The 22,480-nt window shown below is 32.6% G+C and overlaps 1 protein-coding gene across 1 annotated transcript in view; it reads right to left on the bottom strand.

Annotated features, from left to right (window-relative positions):
* The window catches only part of PHIP (pleckstrin homology domain interacting protein), a 132,216-nt gene that overhangs the window by 18,910 nt on the left and 90,826 nt on the right, over positions 1–22,480 (bottom strand). Inside the window, exons 22-33 of the mRNA XM_008566644.1 lie at positions 20,121–20,352; positions 15,546–15,665; positions 13,610–13,717; positions 12,928–13,052; positions 12,714–12,796; positions 10,883–10,994; positions 10,607–10,668; positions 8,283–8,438; positions 6,865–6,985; positions 3,565–3,690; positions 614–683; positions 38–88 (exon numbers count right to left, since the gene is read on the bottom strand). Of these exons, the coding sequence (XP_008564866.1) occupies positions 38–88; positions 614–683; positions 3,565–3,690; positions 6,865–6,985; positions 8,283–8,438; positions 10,607–10,668; positions 10,883–10,994; positions 12,714–12,796; positions 12,928–13,052; positions 13,610–13,717; positions 15,546–15,665; positions 20,121–20,352 (1,366 nt within the window). The remainder of the gene's footprint in view (positions 1–37; positions 89–613; positions 684–3,564; positions 3,691–6,864; positions 6,986–8,282; positions 8,439–10,606; positions 10,669–10,882; positions 10,995–12,713; positions 12,797–12,927; positions 13,053–13,609; positions 13,718–15,545; positions 15,666–20,120; positions 20,353–22,480) is intronic.

The following is a 22,480-nucleotide window of genomic DNA, read 5'->3' as shown; positions in this document are numbered from 1 at the left end:
ACATAAAGCACTTTTGCTAAAACGAAAACTGTGTTACCTTCCTTTTTCGGGTAGAAGTTCCTGGCACATCAGCATCTTTCTCTTCTTCCTTTGAAGCAAGAATTATCAGATTCACAAAACATTCTAGATTTCATTATACTCTGTAGTTGTATAATTAGCAATTATTTCCTTTACACTTGGGAAAACCCATAATATATATGCTAGGGCACTTTACTGACTCATTAAAAAGACTCCCCCTGCTTAAAAAGTTTTTCTAACTGTAACAAGAAAATTCTTTTTTTTTTTTTTAGTCTTTTTCGTGACCGGTAAGGGAATCGCAACCCTTGGCTTGGTGTCTCCCGCACAGCGCTCAGCCAGTGAGCACACCAGCCATTCCTACATAGGATCTGAACCCGTGGCGGGAGCGTCACTGCGCTCCCAGCGCCACACTCTCCCGAGTGTGCCACGGGGCCGCCCCGTAACAAGAAAATTCTGAATATCACTTTTTTAAAAAAGTTAACTACAGCAGTGCACAAAAAATAATTTTCATAACAGCTTTTACCTGAAAACTACAATGTGTAAATTTTTTATATACAGAATACCAACATAGTAATCATAATGAAATATTACATACCTCAGAGTCAGACAAAACTTTCTTCTTCATTGAATTGTAAAGTGGAATTATGTTATAACAAGTTTGATCCCTGAATACCAAGAAGGAAATTTTAATATATAAGATTAGAGACATGAGATTTTTTTTCCCTTTAAGATCTGTTCCAACAACCAGACTTTAAGATAAAAGTTGAATCTACAGGCTTTCTCCATTGGTTGACTCCAATGCCATATGCACACATTTAACCCTGCCCTCTCCACTCTATGTAGAGCCTCTACTCTGGCCTATTTTACTACACCAAACACAATTCTTACCTCCCAGTATTTGCTCAGGTTACTGCTGTGCCGGGATGCATTCTTCATGCCTCAGTCTTCAAGGGAAAGTTAATATACCTCCTGTCTTCCAATTCCTTCTTTTCTTCATTCTTCCCTAAATTTTGTCCTCAGTTATCTCTTCTTGACAGTATACCTTTTGTTCTGATAACCTTATATATCTGCAGTTCATGTGTGTTAATGAATTCCAAATTCCTATTATTTGTCCTGACCCTTCTCCTGAGCATCCTACCATCACCTGAAATTCCACATCTAAACCCAACTGTTACTCCCCAGATACTCTTCCTCCTTTTTCTATTTTTTCTTTTTGTTAACAGCATACCATTCTTACGGTTATGGAAATCTTGGTTTTCACTATTCTTTCCTTTGTTTCCTTATAAACCCAATCAGTAATTCTATCCTCAAAATCTCTTGGCATCTGCTCCTTTCTCACTTCTATAAATTAAGCCTTCATCATGTCTTACCTGATCAACTGTAGCAGCCAATGTGCTATTTATGCTTTTGGCTCTTCTCTATAAGTTAATATCTGACATTGCAGTCAAATTAATATTTTTAAGGAATAGTGTAAACATGTTATTTTCATGTTAAAATACTTTCAACAGCCTTTTGCTTCCAGAGCTCACATTTTAAAAGTCTAGTTTCTTAGATTGGCACTCAAGGCCCTCCATGATCTGGTTCTAACTCAAATTTATAGTGTTGTATCCCTACGACTTCCACTCATGTGCACTCTACTTCAGCCAATTTAAATTATAGTTTAAATTACCCTTAATAACTTTTTACTTACCTATCTCATGATACACATTCCTGGAATGGCTTTCCTTTCACCTTATTTCTCCTGAATCCATTAATACCTGCCTTGTCCGTAATGTCTTAACATACTTCTCCCCTTTATCTTTATTGAACTCCCACCATCACAGTTAGAAGTGACCCTATCCTCATCTAAACTTTCATATAATTCTCTTGTTACTTATCACAGTTTTCCTTATATTATGGTTACTTACAAATTTATCTATTCTATGAAACTGTATTAAAAGGGTAAGAATATTGTTATTTCTATCTCTAAGTATCTACCTAGTATATTACTTTGTATATATGGCTTAAAATTTTGCCAAGTACAAATTAAAAAGTACAATAATCAAAATTTCAAGGAATTAGTGATCAAAATTTCCTGAAAATTACTGTCAGCTAAAAATAGTTTTTAACAAATTATATCCATCTATCAATGCCAGGGATTTATTTTAACAGATAAATAATATAAATGCTTTATATATCACATTAATCTGTATTTCAAAAGTATTTTAAAGTAACTATTTCAAAGAAATGCATTTCTTAGGCTATTCCAAATGTAAAAATAATTCTCATCTAAATTATTTCACTGGAATATGAATATTACTAGATCATGTGAATCTATTGATTCATATCTCTTTGAAAAAAGATGTATATACACATAGTTATAACACTTATAAAATTACAGAAGAGCCCTCAAAGGATAATTAATGTTTAATTACCAATTTCACTGAATAAAAGGAAAAGCATAGCGATAATAGCCCCCCAAACCATTTGGAAAGCAAAAGGTAGAGAAAGGCACAAAATTTATCTTACTAATTTTGTTTGGTGTTTTCTTATAGTGAAATTACCTGTATTCCTTAGCAAAACCACAAACTAATCTCTAGGAAAATGGACCCTAAGATTAAGACTATGCTCAGTAATGAGAAGAAAGCTGGATATGTTTATTTGTTGGTTTTTTTTTTTTTTAAAAAAAAAGCCTGAATAATCTCTTTATGAAAATGAAAGCTGATGACAGCTGAGTCTAAGTTTTTGAAATAGTTACCTCTTCTTAACCAGAAAAAATTATCCAATATAAACAATAACATTAATATGAAATGAGAGCACTCTTTTGTTCAAAATACACGATACATTTCTCTGGCTTCAATTTAGAAGGCTCAATTCATCCTAAGACTACACAAAATACTGCTTCTGCCTTAATAAATTGGAGTTACCACTCTTGTTATGTATCAGTGACTGAGGAAGTAAATTTGACTGTGAGGAAGATGAATTTTTAAAGTTAAATTCAGTTTCCTACTGGACTACTTAAAAACTTGTTCATAAACTTGACAGGGACAATATAATGTTAAGGTGAAAATTTTTCAAATCAGATGGCTGACTTTCATTTACTAAGCAACCTTTGACAAGTTTACCATTAAAAGACTTAGTTTCCTCAATTGGAAATTCCAGATAATGATCTCTACCCATTTGTAAGATTGTTATTTGGTTTAGAAGAGCTAATGTAGGTAAAGCATTACGTGCTCAATAAACCTTTACTATTACTATTATCGTCCAACAGTTGGAACAAGAAAAGGATCCATGTTTTTTATTTAAACTGTAGAACCCAACTGTAACCTAATTTTAATGGTTTTAAAACTAATATTAGCCAATGAACTAAATGTTTCTTCTTCAGACACAAACATAATATGCTTTCTATTTTGAAAGGAACTCTGTTTATGTGACAGCATGTGATACTATGTATAACAAAAATAATTGTATTTTACATTTTACATGTTGAGTTGTTTTACATTTTAAAATACTGCAGTGCCAGTAATTATTACAACTATTATAATTAAGCATGGAAAAATAACTTACTTTATAAAATGTAGAAGAAGATCAGTCACAAATTTAGCAGATTTCACAATAGGGCTTCCAGGCTCATTAAACGTTCGCGTATTATGCTCTATATATCGAACTTCCCACATGAGGGAAGAAATCCGCCTTTGAAAAAAACAAAATACTGAAGTCTCAACGTCACTATATTTAGAAATATGTGCACACAATTTAAAACTGAGACATTCTGACTTTTTAATTTCAGTCTTAAATCAATCATAAAACCCACACCTTTAAAGCTATTTTCAAAAAAGCATTACCCCATTTGTGTTAGGGAAAAAACTATGTATTTGCACAGACTATGTCTGGAATGACACACACGGGACTATTAACAGTGACTTCTTTTTGGGAGGGAGAATGTCTATAAGGGGAGTGGCATAAAAAGACAAAGAGGGAGTTTTTAGTTTTTGCTTTACATATTTCTGTAATGTATGATACCACTTTTTAATAATAAACACCTCTGACTTCTATATGAAAAAGGAAACAAGCAATTTTAATCTAATTATATTACTGACAATCAAATGACAGAAATAAAAGTTAACTGATAGCCTGCTCATGAGATACGAAAATATAAAAACATGGTGAGTGTGTTGGTTTACCAAGAAACCTAACTAAATGAGAATTATTTTTTGAACCCTTAATTGACAATGCTGAAATAAATTCTCGTGTTCTGTAATTTTATTTCTGATAGTAAAGAAAAATCCAAAGACAACTTATGAGAATATTATCCAATATGTGGCCAAACTTAAAACAATAAACAACTTCTTAGAAAATCTTGCTGATTTGTGAACAGAAATACAATTAATGGAATTTAAAAAGCATATATTATTGTGGATATAGAAGCATTCAGAAAAACTTCTGTGCACTTTAAATAGATTCATGAGACTCATTCTAATAATGGAATCAGAGATAGCTTCAGTGTACCATACAGAAAACTGTGTATAAAATAAGGCATTAAATATACCAGCAGGGCAAACTGATAGCAGTAGTTAAAAGAGGCTAAACTAGAAGTATCAGAAAGGAAAACCATAAACTGTAAGAAATATGAAGCCATTGAGTAAAGGGGGAAGCAAAAAAAGCTTTAAATAGTGAAATAGCATGTAAAAGCATCATTGTACTAAATAATAACATACCTCAGACTTATAACTATATTATCAGGTTGGAAAATAGGCAATTTATAAATTATAAGTACTGTGTTTCAGAAGTTTTTGGTTTTTTTTCACGAATTGGTTAAAAGCTAGGCTAATGCCAAAAAAGCCTATGTAAGCTACAATGTATCTTGAAATCCAGATGCTCCTTCACTTATGATGGGGAAATGTACTGATAAATCCATCAAAAATTGAAAAGATCCTAAAAACAATCGTAAATTGAAAATATTCTAAGGTGAAAATGCATTTAATATAACCCAACCTACATCACGGCTTAGCCTGGCCTACCTTAAACATGCTAAGAACACTTACATTAACCTACAGGTGTGCAAAATCATCTGGCAACATAGTACAGTGAGAGTATCGGTTGTTGACCCTCATGATTGTGTGGCTGACTGGGAGCTGCAGCTCCCTGCCCAGCATCACGAGAGAGTATTGCACAGCACATTGCTAGCCTAGCCCAGGAAAAGATCAAAATTCAAATTTGAAGAATGATTTATACTGAATGCATATTTGTACTACAGCAAAGTTGAAAAATCGTAAGTTGAACCATCCTAAGTTGGGGACAGTATGTATAGCACACTGTGGCAATTATGTTGAGCAGTTTGTCTGTGAGAAAGTATATTTACAATAGTGGGAGATGCTAGCAGCTTATCTTTCCAGCTGGAGTCCAACAACAGTATATAGGAACAATTATTTCTCTCCCTCTCATCCTCCCATGTCTTGGTCCATCTCTGAAGCACTATGTATAACTCCTAATCTTTAGCAATTTAGGGGTCTAGGGAGAGAAAGAATAATGTAGTTAAGAATTTCTTCTCCATTTTTTCTCTTAAACTTCTAACATGTGGCACTAAAAGACTTAAAGAAGTATACTTTGAGGGTAGGATGGCTGGGAGGCGCATATCATAGAGGACTTCTTCCTCATTTTTAAGCTTTTGACAAATATGAGTGAAGCAATAGCAAGTACACCTAACAAGATCAGAGAAATCTTTAGAACCTGAAGTCTAATATCTTGGTTTTCTTTATTTTAGTGGTTCTCAACCAGGGTGATTCTTCCCCCCTGGGAGACATTTGGCAATGTCTGGATACAGTTTTGGTTTTCACAACTAGGGGACTGCTATTGGCATCTAGTGGTTAGAGTCACAGGATAGTCCCTAACAATGAAGAATTTCCCATCTCCAAATGTCAGTAATGCTGCTGTTGAGAAACCCTTTGTTAGTAAGGAATAACAAACAGTGTTTTCAGTGCCAGGTATATAAATATAATGTAAATAATAAAAAGTACCAAGGGCACATTTTATACAGAAAAACGTGAGTACAAAATATAAATAAAAATTTCTATAGGTTAAAATGAAGAATAATGGATAGGACTGGAGTAATATAAAATTAGTCACAAAAGGTTTTAATGCACTATTATAAAAATCACAATACTGTTAGCCTGCTAAGAAATCATGTAAGAAAAATTAAAACAAAAAATACAATTTCATTATGTGAAAACTATAGATTTACACTTATTATCTGACAAAACATTTTAGGGAATAAGCCCACGAAGCCTGTCTAAGATTAAGAACTCAATGTTCATCAAAACTGTTAACTAGAAGATGCAAATTAACTGGAATTATGTCTGTTTTTTTAACCTACAATAGTGCAAAATGCTCTGAGTCTTTTCTAATTTCATCTTTTCATAAGTATTCATAAAATGAATATAAGCAAAATAAGAACAAAACACATAATTTTTGACATTATTTTAAGAAAAATCCATGAGCAAACAAATATTTTAGTTTGTTATCTAAGAGAAAATTAAATACTTTGGCTTGCCTCTATAAATTACAATATGATGATAGTGAACATAAAATCATATCAGCATCTAGGAAAAACTGTATTCAGGAATTGTATTCGAAGTGTGGTCTATAGACCATCATCATTACTGGGAACGTGTTAGAAATGTAGAATTTCAGGCCCTATTCCAAACCTACTGAATCAGATCCTACATTTTAACATGATACCCAGGTGATTTGCATGTGCATTCACATATACATAAAGTTGAAGAACATTGCTATAGAAAGAAGATCAGTAAATGGGTGAAAGAATCATTTAGCTTTCCTTTGGTAGTAGCTACATCAAATGGTTCTAACCTGTAAAACCTGTTTTCCAGTCTTTGCTTAATTGTACTTAAATCCGTTGGATATGCCACCACCGTGCAATACATGGGATAGGCTTGCAGATCCACAGGGGCAACAAATGCTGAAGCAATATCTAAAATAAATAAGTTTGTAAATTTATTTTTGTATGCTTAAAATAATTCAAGGAGAATTCTGTTTGAATTAAGACAATACATCCTAATCTACATAACCATTAGTCTGCCACTGTCTTTTCATAAAACTATATAGTTTAGTTGACATAAAAAAAAGTCTCACTTTTTACTATGTCCACATTTACATTGCAAAATTCTAGGAATATTTTTTATTCATAGATTCACTAGGAGAAAGAAATGACAAGTATCTAAATCTAGCCTATTAAGAACATACACATACATTTCCATAACTGATAGCTGGCCATCCCTGGATCTTTTTAACAAAGCCAATCTATCATTAACTGCGTTCAAATGTAACCTCTGACCTTCTCCAAAACTTATCAGCTTATCTCATCTTTACAACATTATTCTGTGAAGTAGCAGGCAAACAGAGAAAAGGAAACAGATGCAGAAGTTGACTCAATATCACTGACTTCACTGCATACGGTACACCGGTAGAGCAAAAACCAGAACCTAATTAAGATCACTCCCCATATTTTTGCTCATTCACATATTAGACTATGTTATATCCCGAAATACTGCCAAAGTTATTTAAGATAGTATTTATGAGGCTATTTTTACAAAGTGTTGACATTTGATAAAAGATTTAGGACTTAAAAATCCTCCAACCTGTGTCTCCAGTTTCTTCAGCTCTTCTTATTCATGTTAATTTCTCTCTAGACTATTTGAAGCTGATTCCTTACTGACATAATGGGTTGCTACAAAGCACAACACTAGTCTAGAGTTATTGAGGAAGCCCAGACTTTAGATAATCAAGTTTTTGTGATCATTGTTTTCTTTTTTTTTTTAATTAAGCAAAAGCAGTACATACACCTTCTCCTCTCCCCTTAAAAAGATTCTTTTCAGTATATACATGTAAAGACGGGAGAAGCTGGTATAGCTATCCATATAATCATAAGTGAGCTTTCAACCCTTCTTCACTTCCAATTTACATCATTTTAGCTGAAATATGTCAAGAGTTTTCAAATTGGGTTGTGAAGAACCCAGACTTTTCGGAGATAACTTTGGCATTTCTGGGAGGCCCTCACTCTGAATTGAGGTAGAGTAACCCCATTTATAACTGTTTTAGATATTTAAGTCCTGTGTAAGATCTTATTCAAAAGAGATTCTACTTAAAAACGTTTGAAAACCACTGACTCATGATATTGTGGGGAAAAAAATTTTGTTTAATAATAGTATTTTTCCTCTGCTTTCTGCCAGCTTTTCCTATACTCATGAGTTGTTGTTATTATTATTTACCTAATGTCATCAACTGGTTTATTCCTGCAACAATTCTTTCACATTCTTCATCCCTGGGATTAGTACCCCATTCTCCATCAAGAGGTTTATAGATTAATGATCTGCATTCAACATCAGTTAAAGGAACACTGGTACCTAGTTCTTCAGGAAATACAGCTGAAATACAGAGACAGAAAAGCAGATAAGCAAAATATATGGTAATTTATTAATATTTAGGTTAGCTTGAGCACATAAAATTGATATTGTCACAAAATTATCATTTCATACAGATTTGGTAAATATATATGTTATATTCATAGAGAAAAGTATATTGTAAAGGTCAATAAAATTTAAATTACTTTTTAAAAATAAAATAAACATAAATAACTCTCTAGATGATCTAATTACTGCTCCAAAATTATACCTGAAAACTCACTCTATTATCAAGTTACAGATAAAGGAGAAATCATTTCTATGAAATGATGTGAATTTCAAAGTTTTCTGAATCATTTCATAATTTCATTGCCATATTTACTTTGATAAAACATACAAAAGGTGAAACTGAACTAAAGTGGCATTTTTCAGGAATACTTCAATGAAATCCTCTATTTTTTAATGTAGAAACAGTGAGAATCATGCATACTAACAGATGATTCTTTTGCTTGTTGCACTTAAATGATGAAAGTATGCTTTCTGAATCTTTAACATTTTAGCTAGCAGAATCATTAGAGAGTGGTAGTGACACAAAATCTACAAATGTACCAGCTAATTTTTCTTTCAGACTAGATTTCATCGAGATACACTGGGAAATATGCCACCGTTCGTGTACTATCAAAATTCTTCTTCACAAAATACACTTAAACTCTATGGGTACATATGTATGTGTATCCAAACAACAAAAATCCCACCCACTGCAGATATATTTAGATAGGAAACAAACTAGTAAATTAGTATTACTAATTCATTTTTAAAAATACCCTAGGCATTACAACACCAATTAGCTAAATTTCTCCCATATTCACAACAGTCCAATGTGACTTCAAATTCAAACTTTCATAAAGGAGACAAACAAAACCAGAAGACATGCCATATAACATTGTCACAAACTCATTAAGATATTTTGTATTCTTAAACAGCTCTAATTTAGCAGTGAGATGAAAAAACATTATTGGTATTAAATTTTTAAAGTATAATTTCTGCAAAGAACTAATCTTAGACAATTATCGGCATAACCCTTTTTTCACTTCTAAGGTTTACCAGATTAGGTTTATTTTCTCCAAGTTATCTTTTCTCTGACTTCTTAGATTACAATAACTATTGAGCAACTCCATTTATAATTGATTGTTTCTACTATGTTACAAATCAGATATTTTTCTTTTTGTTTTAAAGATTTTTCCTTTTTATCTGATAGCAAAAGTAATATATTGTTTTTTAAATAATCAAACAATATAGAATATAAAAGATAATTTATGAAGTCCACCTAATCCCCTCTATAATTAAGCATTATTAATAATCCAGAATATAGCCTTTTCTTTTTAGGCATATATAATTGTGTGTATGTATCGTATTTTTAAAAAAACTGAAACAAAAATGGGCAATGAGGTAGAAAGAAAATGTAATCTCCAGGCTTCAGTTTCACTGACCTTTTCTGAATATCAAGATGTCACATTCACTGCCTAGGGCTAACTCCCAAATCCTGAGTGTACCAGGCCACATGCAAGATGACAGTTACTACTATTACTAATTATGACTACCTCTTCATTGAGCTCTTACATGCATCAGGCTCTATATCAAGCATTTACACACATGATGTCATTTAAGTCTCAAAGCAGCCTTATAAGGAAGGTATTAGTTTAGATAACTTCACAGGCTGAGTCCTAAGAATCTGGGGTTTGAAGACTTTATGGAACATACTAAGATCACATAGAAAATGGCAGAGTCAGGATATGACTGTATCTGTCTCCTTCAAAAGCCTGGCCTCTTAACTATTATGTTATACTCTAAGTATTCTACTGCAGTTTAGAAAAAGTGTCTTTGCTCCCCAAACTTTACTTTCTAGGGTTAAATAATAATTACCAAAATACTTTCATATTCTGCTGTAATAAATTAATTTCAATCTTCCCTATTTAACTATAAATTCCAAGTAAGCAAGGATAATGTCTATCTTGTTCACTGCTGAGCCTACTCTACCCTCTGGGATCAACATTAGGTATACAATAAATATTTGCTGAATAAATATTTTCTGTTTGATCCTCACAACCACCATATGTGATAGCAAGTTAGCAAATCAGATTTCTTAAGAAATTAACTCCATACTGCAGACACAAGGTCTCACATACACTTACCATTATTAGGTATGAGCTCCATATCCCAAGGACTCATCTTTTCTGTATCTCCATTGTCCCAGCTTAAAGGAAGATAAAAATATTAATAAAAATATATTATAAAATATTATATTATAAAAATATTTAAAAATCTAAATATATTGCAAATTGTATAAAACATTTAAAAAATAATTGCTTCAGTGTTTAAAAGAAGTGTCTTTATTCTTTTATTAACAGATGGGAAAAAAATTCAAGGCAAGCCTGGCTGAACTAAAATACAACAAAATATTTCCTTACCAAACATTGTAGCACTGGAACAAACTATCAGGGTACTCAGGTTGAAGAGGTTCTTGGCTTTCAATTGTTCCAAACCACCAGGCATCATCTATGACTGATCTGAAACGGTCACCTGGACAAGAATAAAAGTCACTCTATTACTCTGAAATGTAATAGTGCTGTTATTACCACTTTTTCATACGGTATACCTTTAAGGCACTTAAACTGCCTATAAAAAAAGTGACCTACACTTTTCAAAAATAAATAAGTAAAGTCAGCAATATTGAGGGGAAAAAAGTAATTAATAAGCATACTTGAAGTGTGACTATCAGTTTCCAATCCCATTTCTTAGATTTCATTAAGTTATGGAAAAATTCACTTTTGTCTTAAGCATTTTTACGAATCTAGCATTTTAAGTTCATCATTAGGACTATAACCAAACTTTTCAATGAAATAAAAATAAAGTTAGATCATTTCTGCTCAACAAATATTTATAGTCTATCTCTAATTTCTTACTTTCTGTAGGCAGGTTTCCCTAACTAACCATCGATCATGACTCCAGCCCAAAAACAACACAAAAAAATCCAAATTGCCTTCCTTCATCTCAATCACCCCTTAATTTTGATATATATACATATATACTTACTCTTCCTATCCTGTAAAAACAAACAAAAAAGGAACAAAAATAAAAACAACCAATCTTTGTAAAACACAGAGCACTCCTTATGTCTTTTCTTTATCCAGTTGCACTCAGCTGTTGTCATATTACTTAAACTGCTTTTCCCAAATACCCAAATAACCTACAAAGGCTATTGTCTAAATTTTCTCAGCTTCACTCTGTGTCATATGAAAACTGTAAGTCACTCTCTTTGTGTAATGCTTTCTCCCTTCCTTGGCATTCACAGTACTTAATAAGTTTTTTTCCTGGCTAGCATAGAGATGAACGATTTGAGTTCAAATAACATATCTGGTGTTACTTTGAACACATTAATTAGTTATTCTTGAACTTCATATTCATTATCTACACAATAGAAAGGGAAATGTCTACCTCATCGTTGTTTTTGAGTGATGCCTTCTATTAAGGTACTCTTTACATTTTTAACACACAATTAAAGAAAAACTAATCAAGCTAGCAACTACTCTGAATCAGTTTTATTTTATTTTAATAAAGAGAAAAGTACTTATTTCTGTTTTCGTTTTTTACCAAAAAAGGACTTAAAAGTTTATAAAGACATATAGCATAAAACAAATTAAAAATCAGAAAATCAAAGTAAAAGAAATATAATGAGGAAAAAGAAAATTGGAGCCAGGACTAAGTTAATAGAACACAAATGGAGAGAGAGAGAGAGAGAGAGAGAGAGAGAGAGAGAGAGAGAGAGAGTTTAAAAATTGAGTGAGTACACATATGGATCCACATTTAGATTCAAGCACTCTAATAGCCAATGTTAAGAAGGAAATATGATCTATTACTATATGAAGACTCTCTAATTGTTCCTCTGATGCTTATTAGTGACACTAAGCTTAGCAAGAGCTACCACATAATTTAGTAAACAGCATTCTTGACACCACCACAACTTTATAGGAAACATAATGATGAGTTTCACAGACTTGTTTCTTATGACCCTATGCAAACTGATGACATTTATGTTATAGAGGAAGAACTGGTCTGTAGAATGACAGCAGTGAAGTTAAGCAAAGAATACTCATGGAGTCCACCATTCAGAGTAAGCCTTAAAACATTTCTAAGGAAAGACTGAAGTAAAACTTACTATTGATGCAATTTATAGTAAATCATTTATTAGGAAAAAAAGACGTATCAAACATCTACGGTTTCTGAATAAATTACACCCACCTATATTCCACCGCCTATATTTTGCGTCGTCAAATTGTTGTCTCAAGACTAGGAAATCTATAACATCAGGCATATCATGGTATCTAATTACAGGATAAAAATAAAGTGATTAGGTCACATACCTAAAAATATTTAAAAGAGGTTCAAATTTATCTGAATTTTGAAAAACAATCTACAATACAAAGAAACCACTGTCTCTTTCAATAGTCCTTACTTCATGGTAAATGATCCACCAGTCAGTTTACCAGTATCAGGGTCTAGAAAAGCAAGTTTAAGGCAGCAAAGGGTAGGTAATCCTACTTCATACTTTATGCCAACTATTTTCATCAGTTCTTGTTCCTGAGAAAGATACATAAAATAAGAAACCATCTTTACGAAATAAACCACAAAATGGACTGCTAAATATAGAGAAGAAAACATTTCTTGGTTTTAATCTTGATCTGTATGGTAATTACTCCGTGTGTATATGTAAATACTCATTCAGCTGTGTGCTGAAGATTTTTGTACTTTATAGTATGCAAGTTATACTGCAATTTAAAAAAACTAAAAAAAAGAAAGAAATCTTTACTAAAAGTTTTCCAACACAGTTCCAAAGACTTCCAGATAATTTTGAACTACTACTGATAAAACTTAGAAATACTCGAATTTGCAAATATGAAGTTTACCTTAGACATTAGTGTTGTCTAACTTTCACTATAACTAAATTTTGTACCCAATATATAAAGCATATTGGAGTATATAAATTCAGTCAATCTTGTGTTTCTGTGCTTCAATTAAACAAGGTATCTTCATGATATGTTTCTTATACTTAAAATAGTAACCTTCAATACAATTTTCTCCATAATACATAATTGCATCTTTTGGGTGGGCTATTAAATAATAAATCAATGTGATACCCGTAGTTCCATCTTATGCCAGGGCTGTTTTTTGGGATTGATACTATATATTTTATTTTTCCGGGCCATTTCAACATACGCTTCGTGTCCTTGTCGGAAATAATAAACCTAAAAAGAAAATAAAATCACAATTTAAAAACCTGGATGTGTTTCCTTTAATCCAAGATGCAAGGTATCAGCTAAAATTTTAAGAAGAAAATCTTATGTCCTTTGAGCTAATGGAAATTCTAATGTTGATCCCCCACACTCATTCCTCAAGTTGTCCTAATGTCACTTAATCATAACCAAAGTGTTCTAAGTAATATTACTTTGTATATATACTTAGAAGCTAAGATGAGCCATTATTTTTTGGTTTCACCCTTTTATTCTTGGATTCAAAATAAGTTAATCTATTCTGTCTAATAAAGTCAATTGTTACTAGGGTCATGAGTTAACTAACTGTTCACTTACTTTTGTTCTTACTTTTTTGCAAATGGTGTGTATATATGCACAAAACTTTAAAATGAAAAATATATTTTATCTTACTTGATCTTTACACAAAACCTAACAAGACAGCACAGCATACAGTTGGCTTCATTTCATGAAGGTCAAATTTAAGTGACTCCTGACTACTGTCTTGTAGAACTAGTACTTGAACACAGTAGCCTGATACAAAGTACTCTTCCCACTATTAGAACTAGAAGAGCTTGTTAAAAAAAATACTAATAGTTCTTAGTAACATTTTGGGATGGCCATTATCCTACACACTTTCATTCCATTCACTGATATCATTATTACTCTAGTTGTCTAGAATTTCAAATGAAGAAATGGTGCTGAAAAATGAGAATTTACCTGTATAAGTACCATCAACTAAAAAAACAACTTAAACATTTTGAAAAGAAATCACTCAATAAGGAATTACAAACTTTCTGGCCATCTTGAAATAATATATTAAATATAATTTAGCCTCTTCTTAAATGCTGCAGGATCTGTTAGAATTATCACTGAACAACAATGTCATAATGCTCTGTGTCTTCAAGTCTTCTGAGGCAAGTAGAGTTTCTAAATGAATTATCTAACTGTTCTTTAGAGTCACTCTTGCATTAGAGTTTTTGTTTTCCTTTTTTTAAAATTATGTATTAACCGCTTTAATACATAATACATAAAATTATGTATTAACTGCTGATGAGGGTGTTTTACTAAAGAAGCCTCTATTTTAATTCCTAATTTATTATTTTCAGTCTGTTGGACACTAGATAACACTGCCTTTTAAAATTTGTTTATAAAATAAGGAAACATAGACTCTGATCATTTTCCTAAAAATGAAGTAATATTTATTTTAATGTTACAGGGTTTTTTTAAAGATCTAATCTAACAAATAAATTATAAACACTATGAGTAAATGAAATACATTTCAAAAATAAAATTAAATAAAAATAAAGTGCTAAATTTTGTTTTCCTTTAGTATGCTATATATTTAAAACTTAAGCTCAGGGCCGAGCTCGTGGCGCACTCAGGAGAGTGCAGCGGTGCTCCCACCGCGGGTTCAGATCCTATATGGGGATGGCCGGGGTGCTCACTGGCTGAGCGCGGTGCGGCCGGTCTCAAAAAAAAAAAGACAAAAAAAAATCTTAAGCTCAGAAAAATGAATATTTTAATTTAGAAAAAGAGAACTGACAATAAAACTCTTATTAAAAAATACATATCAGTTCTTAAAATGCTAAAAATTCTATCCTCTTATAATATTTAAATTTACTATTGCAATATTTGCAGTAGCCTCAAAAGATTATCATTAGATCTTTCTTCCTAATTGTACCTTCTTGATACACAGTGACAAACATCTAGAATGAAATACTTTATGAAACTGTTACAGTCTTCTAGAATTCTGTTTAAAGAGCTATAAAGAATGTTTAAATTTACTTGACAAAAACAGAAGATAACTTAAGTTTAAAAGTACCTCATCACCCATCTGTGGCACAAATGGACATCTTCGGGGAAGAGTATCTGTAATCCATGTTGAAGGCAACCATTCTTCCAATGTCAAACCATTTTCAGTTAGTTCTCCCACAGCCAACCTCTAAGATTAAAGTTTAGAACATTGTAAAATAAGTATTATCATAAAAGCATTCATCCACCAATCACTCTTTAAAATAACTACAGAGGCAGTTAAATAAAAGGGAAAGGGAACTTTTGTATAAAAAATATATATATCCTTAAGCACTAAAACTTATTCTGGAAAAATGGCAGCAGTGGCAAGAGTTACTCACTCTCTCCAAATCACTGCATAAAGAGAGAAGTATATAGCAAAACCAAAAACCTACAAACAACGTTCACGACAAAACTAAGTAACAAAGACAGCCCCATGAACCCCAAAGTACATTCTTCTATATTTATATAGTCTCCTTTCCTTCAAAAATACTAACAGTTTTATAAACATTCTTTATAACAAACCAAGACAGACATACTCAAATTTTTAAAAGAAATTCTAGTCATGGTGTGTTAGTAAAAACTAAATAAGATATTCTCAGATGAGTTGAGTGCAAAATATAGAAGGCTAATTATTTCCATGAAGTGAGCATTATACTTCTACATAGCCCAAGAACACTTCTCTCTTTCTTAAAGTAGCCATTTTACACTCTTGGCTCACATTAAGCTTCCTAAAACAAACAAACAAAAAAATTGAGGTTGTTTTCAAACAAAATGTTGTCAAGCAAGGTCCCTTACTTTTTAACTGTCATGGATAAAAATAAAACTATGTCTGAGAAAAAGCTTTTAACTTTGCTGGTTACCCACAAGTAGCAACAAACGGTCTTGATGTTGTTACCTTAGACTTAAGAATAACAGACTTTCCAAGAGCCTTTGAAACCTAATATTACTTATGAAGTAGAGAAAATTTATGCAATTGATTAAAAATGTTTAAGTTTAATGTTTGTGCACTAAGACTTCTAAATTTTATTCTGTTGTGTTTTTTAAAAAGAAGGTAGTTATCACAATGAATTTATATAAGCTTACTAAAAAGAAGCAATGCCATCATGTGATATCAGAAAACACTACTTGCAGCAGGTACTATTATAGTTGTTTCCCAATACTCATTTTCCTCTTCCTATTAACTACACCATGCTGTTTCTCATTCAAACACATTAGGAGCATTCTCATCGTGGACAGCAAGAGGGGTTAAAGGCCTTTGGTATTTACTGTATGAGATGGATCCACTGGTGAATATTAGGCAGAAGAGGGATTGGCAACTCATGTTCCACAGTCCAAGTAGAGCCTATAGACAGTTTTTATAAGTCAAATTCTATTGGCACTCAGCCATGCCCATTTGTTTGTTTTGTCTATGGCTCCTTTCAGGCTACAATGGCAGAGTAGCTGGTCCTCTACAGAAAAAGTTTTTTGTTAACCTCCGCTTTAGGAAATAGACCCTAGGGAGAAATGGGTACAAGCAGGAAAACAGATGGGAGGCTACTACAGTAATTTAAGTAACAGTTCATGGTGGTTCACTCCAATGTGATAGTGAAGTGGTGAAAAACAGTCAAGTACTGAATACCATTTAGAAGACAGAGCCACAGTAATTCCCTAATGAAATGGATGTAGAGTATGATAGAAAAAGAGGAATTAAGAAAAACTCCAGGTTTTTTGGTTCAAGCTACTAAAAGATAGTTTTCATCCCTCAGATGAGGAAGGTTGGGGTGGAGCAGGTTTGAGGAAAAGCTTGGGAAATGAGTTTTATTTGTTATATTTGAGATATTAAGTCAGATGATATCCAATTATTTGATCCACAAACTATTAAGTAATCACTGTGCTATTCAATGGGTATATCACACAGTTAGATTCTACAACTCAGGAATTTCCATGTGTTTTATTCAGATCAGCTCTAATTTTATCTGTTCTATATATTAAGGTTCTAAGCAAAAGTTTGTTTGAAAAAGGTTTCCTTTCATTTTAATTGATAAAAAGAATAAAAAGGAAAAGTCATAACTCCAGCCTCAATGTACTATTAATTGCATTAGGTAAGTATATATCCCCATAAGTAAAATATCTATGTTGACTGGGATAGCTAATAACTCTTACACAAAGACAGGTAAGATGTGTTTTAAATAGGAATAATCATATTTATAACTGTATGACGTTGGCATTGCCATGAATCATTATGAGGACAGATTTTATTCCTCAATAATTCTTAGGGAACATAGAATTTTTGGTTAAAGTAGATGTTCTGCCACTTAATACTTATAGCCATTAAGAGTTATAATGCATTGACTATTCCTCAAAATTTCCGGCTTTATGATTTGATATATATATATCATGTGTGTGTGTGTGTGTGTGTGTGTGTGTGTGTGTATATATATATATATATATTTTTTTTTTTTAAAGCTATATTTCTTTCCTTTTCATCCATGGTAATGGTTCTAGGCCTGGCTCAACTCGTTTCTTCTAGGAAACCTTATCTGAAATCCTAATATAAGATGCTCCCATTTAATTTCACAGTTATTATCCCTAAAATTAATCTAGCACTTATATATTATTAAATTATGTGGCATTTCCTCTATTTTTATCTTGGGGCATTTAAGCATCTTGTTAGTCACACAATTTTTAGAATAAGAATTATGTCTTATACTTCTTTTTATCTATTGTATTACTTTACAAACTGTAAGCACTTGATAAATATTTATAGACCTGGTTTCCAGTGCTCCTAATGGCATAAGGGATATATATATATATATATACACACACACACACACACACACACACACACACACACACACATGATACCACCTGAGATGACTTTACTACATCTTTGGAAAATTCTATTTTTAATAATCTTTTTATATATTTGCCTTTTTTTGCTTAATTCAAAAAGAATTATCATATGAAAATGTTTTCACTTTTTCACACTTAATGATCTCTCAGTTGCTTTCCTCTACAACTAAGCATACTATTGTGTTTGAGAGTTAACTAGAGGACTAAGAAACAAGAACAATTCCACCTAGTGTTAAATCCACTGGTAGGCATGTGAGAAAGAATTCAAACTAAAGGGAATAGTCAATTGTATCCCAATCTTACAATATTTAAAGTGTCCCACATAAATCTATCAGTAGATAGATCCTGTTACAATACTTTGTTGACAACAAAACAATGAAATTAAAATAAGTCAAACAGTAACAATGGATCCAATGTGGCACTGCATGAAGGAGCCCATGGTATTAGTTTATGGATAACTATCAAATCAAGGGAGACCAGAAAAAGCAAATTACATTCTTGGGACAAAAGAATTAGGTTCTTATAGTGACTTATCCTTGCAAACTCATCGAAAGCTCATCAAAACTGTCTTGAGATGAAAAAGAACATTTACCTTATTAGCCCCATACATGGCTAAATCAGTTTTCTTTAACCAATCTGTCTACCACATAAAACAATGGGTCAGATTACATTTATCATCACTGACAAGATATAAGAGAAAAATTGTAGCCAATGTGTGGTGTTCTCTTTGGTAAAGCTTCCTCAGACAAAAGCAAAGGACGTGACAAGAAGAATAGCTGCAGAATCCAAATTAAAATAATTCACAATTGTATAAGACTGAAACAAATAAGAATTTAACCAATGCAGATGAAATAAACACTTAAGATATGTATTTTTACACTTTTTCAAAGCTCTCTGAGGATACTCTACATAAACTTTTAGCATTTAATTCTACAAATGGCAACTTACATTTAATTCTAAAAAACGGTAGAAGTTTTTTAAAAACTTCCTTTTGTTTAATCAAATATGCTTCCCATTTACAGTCTTTTGGGGAGCAAAAACATGTCTACTTCAGAGCAAAAATTAATCAGCTCTTACTTTCATTCCCAAGTTAAAGAATTTCAACTCGGTAACAGCTGACAGATCTTCTTTCCACAAGATTTATTCCTTACTTTCTCTGATCTCTCTCAAATTGTTCACAGGCATAACATGTAGTAATGATACCAATACTACTACTGACCTAAGGACTGAAAATTTATGGCTCACACATTATGTAATTAATGAAGGCTTGATACAAGAAGCCTATATTATCCCACTTTAGATTCATATTTGCCATGTGGCCAACTATGACAAGTTCAGTCATTTCTTACTCCATGTAATGATTTCCCCTAGACTTTTTGTTTATTTTCAGCAACAACAGTTAATATGGATGGTTAAACATAAAGGCAATTGACAGACTAATAAACTATATGTTTTGCAGCATTTTTTTTTACATAAATAAATGAATAAATCCTACGTGACTATCAAGAAAAATCTGATCATATTTTAAGATTAAACACTTAATACGTAGAACACGGTAATTTTCCAAGTAAATACTCTTACATCCTAAACATCTAAAAACTTGAGTAAACAAAATTTATTTTGGTATAATTTATTTTACAACTGTGTACTGAGTTTTTACTATTATTACTTGCTGATACACTTCAACAATGTTTATGCTCAACGGCACTTTTAAAATGTGTGCTTTAAGTTGTTATAGAAACACTAAATTTATAATAAAGGAAAGATCAACCTTTTGTTTTCTTTCTTTGGGCTTCTTTTTCTTTGGTGATGTTGGTCCATCTTTTTCCTCATTTATTTTTTTCCTTTCCTTTTTAATCTGTTTTTGCTTCTGTTTTTCAGATTCTTCTTCTTCATCTGAACTGCTTTCTGCTTTCTTGGTTTTATGCTTAGGAATTTTCTTTGGTGGCTGCAGGTTAATTCCTGCATCTGCTGTCCAGTCAGAGTAATCACTGGAGTAGTCACTAGAAGGAAAGAAGAGATTTTAAAAACACACGAAAGATATAATTCTAAGACTGTTTTATAAAAAGAAAAAACATCATAAAGAGGAATGACGGACAGTATAGACTTAATGAACTAACAAATTTACTTCCCTAATTTCCAACTCATCTTCAAAAGTTTCTTAATATTCTGTAGGCTTTACCAAATATCTAAAACAAAAATTGAGGGCCGGCCCGGTGGCGCACTGGATAGTGCGCCGCTTGGGAAGCGCGGCGGCGCTCCCGTCCGAGGGTTCGGATCCCACATACAGACCGGCTCCCGCTCACTGGCTGAGCGAGGCACGGGAGCAACGCCGAGGCTTGCGATCCCGTTGCCGGTCCCCGGTCCGGTACGGGGGCAACACTGAGGGTTGCGATCCGTTGCCGGACACGGAAAAAAGACAAAAGACAAAAAAATAAATAAATAAAAAAATAAAACATAAATTGATGACAAATATGGACGCAGCTAAAAGTGAAATAACAATTTAAGTACCTTCTATGATTTTAAGAAAAATACTGAGTATTACAGGTTAGAAATACTGTAGGGCATATAAAAATATTGTGTGTGTGGGGGGGTGTCACTTTCCTCAGTTCTAGCTACAGTAGAAAAATAGCCCTGGAGAGCACTGGAGGTGTCAACATTAAGGAGGAGCCAGGGATGCCTTTTTTTGAGGGAAGGTGGGAGGTTCTTGACAGGAGGAATTTCCAAGGCATAGCACTAGTGCTCTCTTGATAGCTGGATATTGAACTGGCAGGGTCAGAAGTGTTCCTACACGGTGGAAAGACTGTGCTTGCAAACTTTACTTAGTATGTTTAAAAAAAAAAAAAAAAAAATTTCGGCTGGCTAGTTAGATCACTCAGTTAGAACACCAAGATCAGGGTTCAGATCCCCGTACTGGCCAGCCACACAAAACAAGAAAAGAAATTTCATTTAAATAAAATTATTCTACCTACCTACACCTTAGATATATTTTATGCTTCAAAGCATGCCATAATTTTAAAAAAGTGCTTACTATGTTATGTACTGATAACAATCACGTTTGCCATTTCTTTTTAGTTTACCTTCACAGACATGTTTTACTGAACTGATGTTGTTGCAAAATAATCTAGTTATGTTATCTTCTGTTTCAATTTTAGTACATGAATGTTTATTTACTTTTTACCGTTCTATAAATATAAATGCCTTAAGAATCTAAGTTATACTATGAGAAAATCAATAATTAGTCTGTCTAGATTAAGTAATATATGAACTCGTATCTCTAAAAATATAGCTGATAATACTAACACTGAAAGATTTTTCTGGAGTTTTGTTCCACCATTATCACCCCTCCCTCCAAGATCTAAATGTTCTTAATGGTCATTTACCTAATCCTCCCAAGAATAATCATCACAGATAAGAAACGAGTAATTAAGGTGTTTTCTAGCATTATTTCATGATTTCACTATGAAATTAAAAATTATTTTTAAGAACTTAAATAAAAAATATTTTCAGATACTCTATTCTAGAATATCTTATGAGCATTTTATTTATACTAACCCCAGCCCATAACCACTGTAAATGGCACTTGCCAAATCTCACAGTAGCCACTCTCTGGATACTCAGCTGTTACAGAAAATCTTCTGCTGCCAATTAGACGTAACTACAAACTCCAGAGCCCATGTTCTGTATAACAACTGTCCCCAACTGCTGAAGCCAACACTATAGGAACCTCTGTTGTCTTTCAGTATAGGAACCTCTGTTGTCTCATGGTTTGATATACTCCATTTCCATTGCTGAGTGAAAAGAAAGCGAATTTTTCCTTCACTGCCCTATTTCAAACACAGAAACTACTAGACATAATCAGAAATCACTACTGTGGGCATAGGAAAGCCCTTGATTCTAGAACTGATAACAAGAAAATCTTATAGTCTCCACTTCATACTTTCTTTGACACTTCTATTTTAAGAGCCACTGCAATGGGGAATAAGTGCAAGAGGCTAAACATAATTACCTCCTCCAAAGGCTACACTTTGCAAGATTAGCCAAGGCCATCAGCCCTGTAAAAATGTGAATCACCACCATAAGGAATTGAAGAAATCCTTACTTGTATGGCCAAATGGGATACAGATAAAA

The sequence above is a fragment of the Galeopterus variegatus genome, unplaced genomic scaffold, assembly GCF_000696425.1.
Source record: "Galeopterus variegatus unplaced genomic scaffold, G_variegatus-3.0.2 Scaffold259, whole genome shotgun sequence".
NCBI lineage: Eukaryota > Metazoa > Chordata > Mammalia > Dermoptera > Cynocephalidae > Galeopterus > Galeopterus variegatus.
The sequence above is the reverse complement of the archived record's forward strand: the minus strand, read 5'-3'. Positions and strand labels throughout refer to the sequence as shown.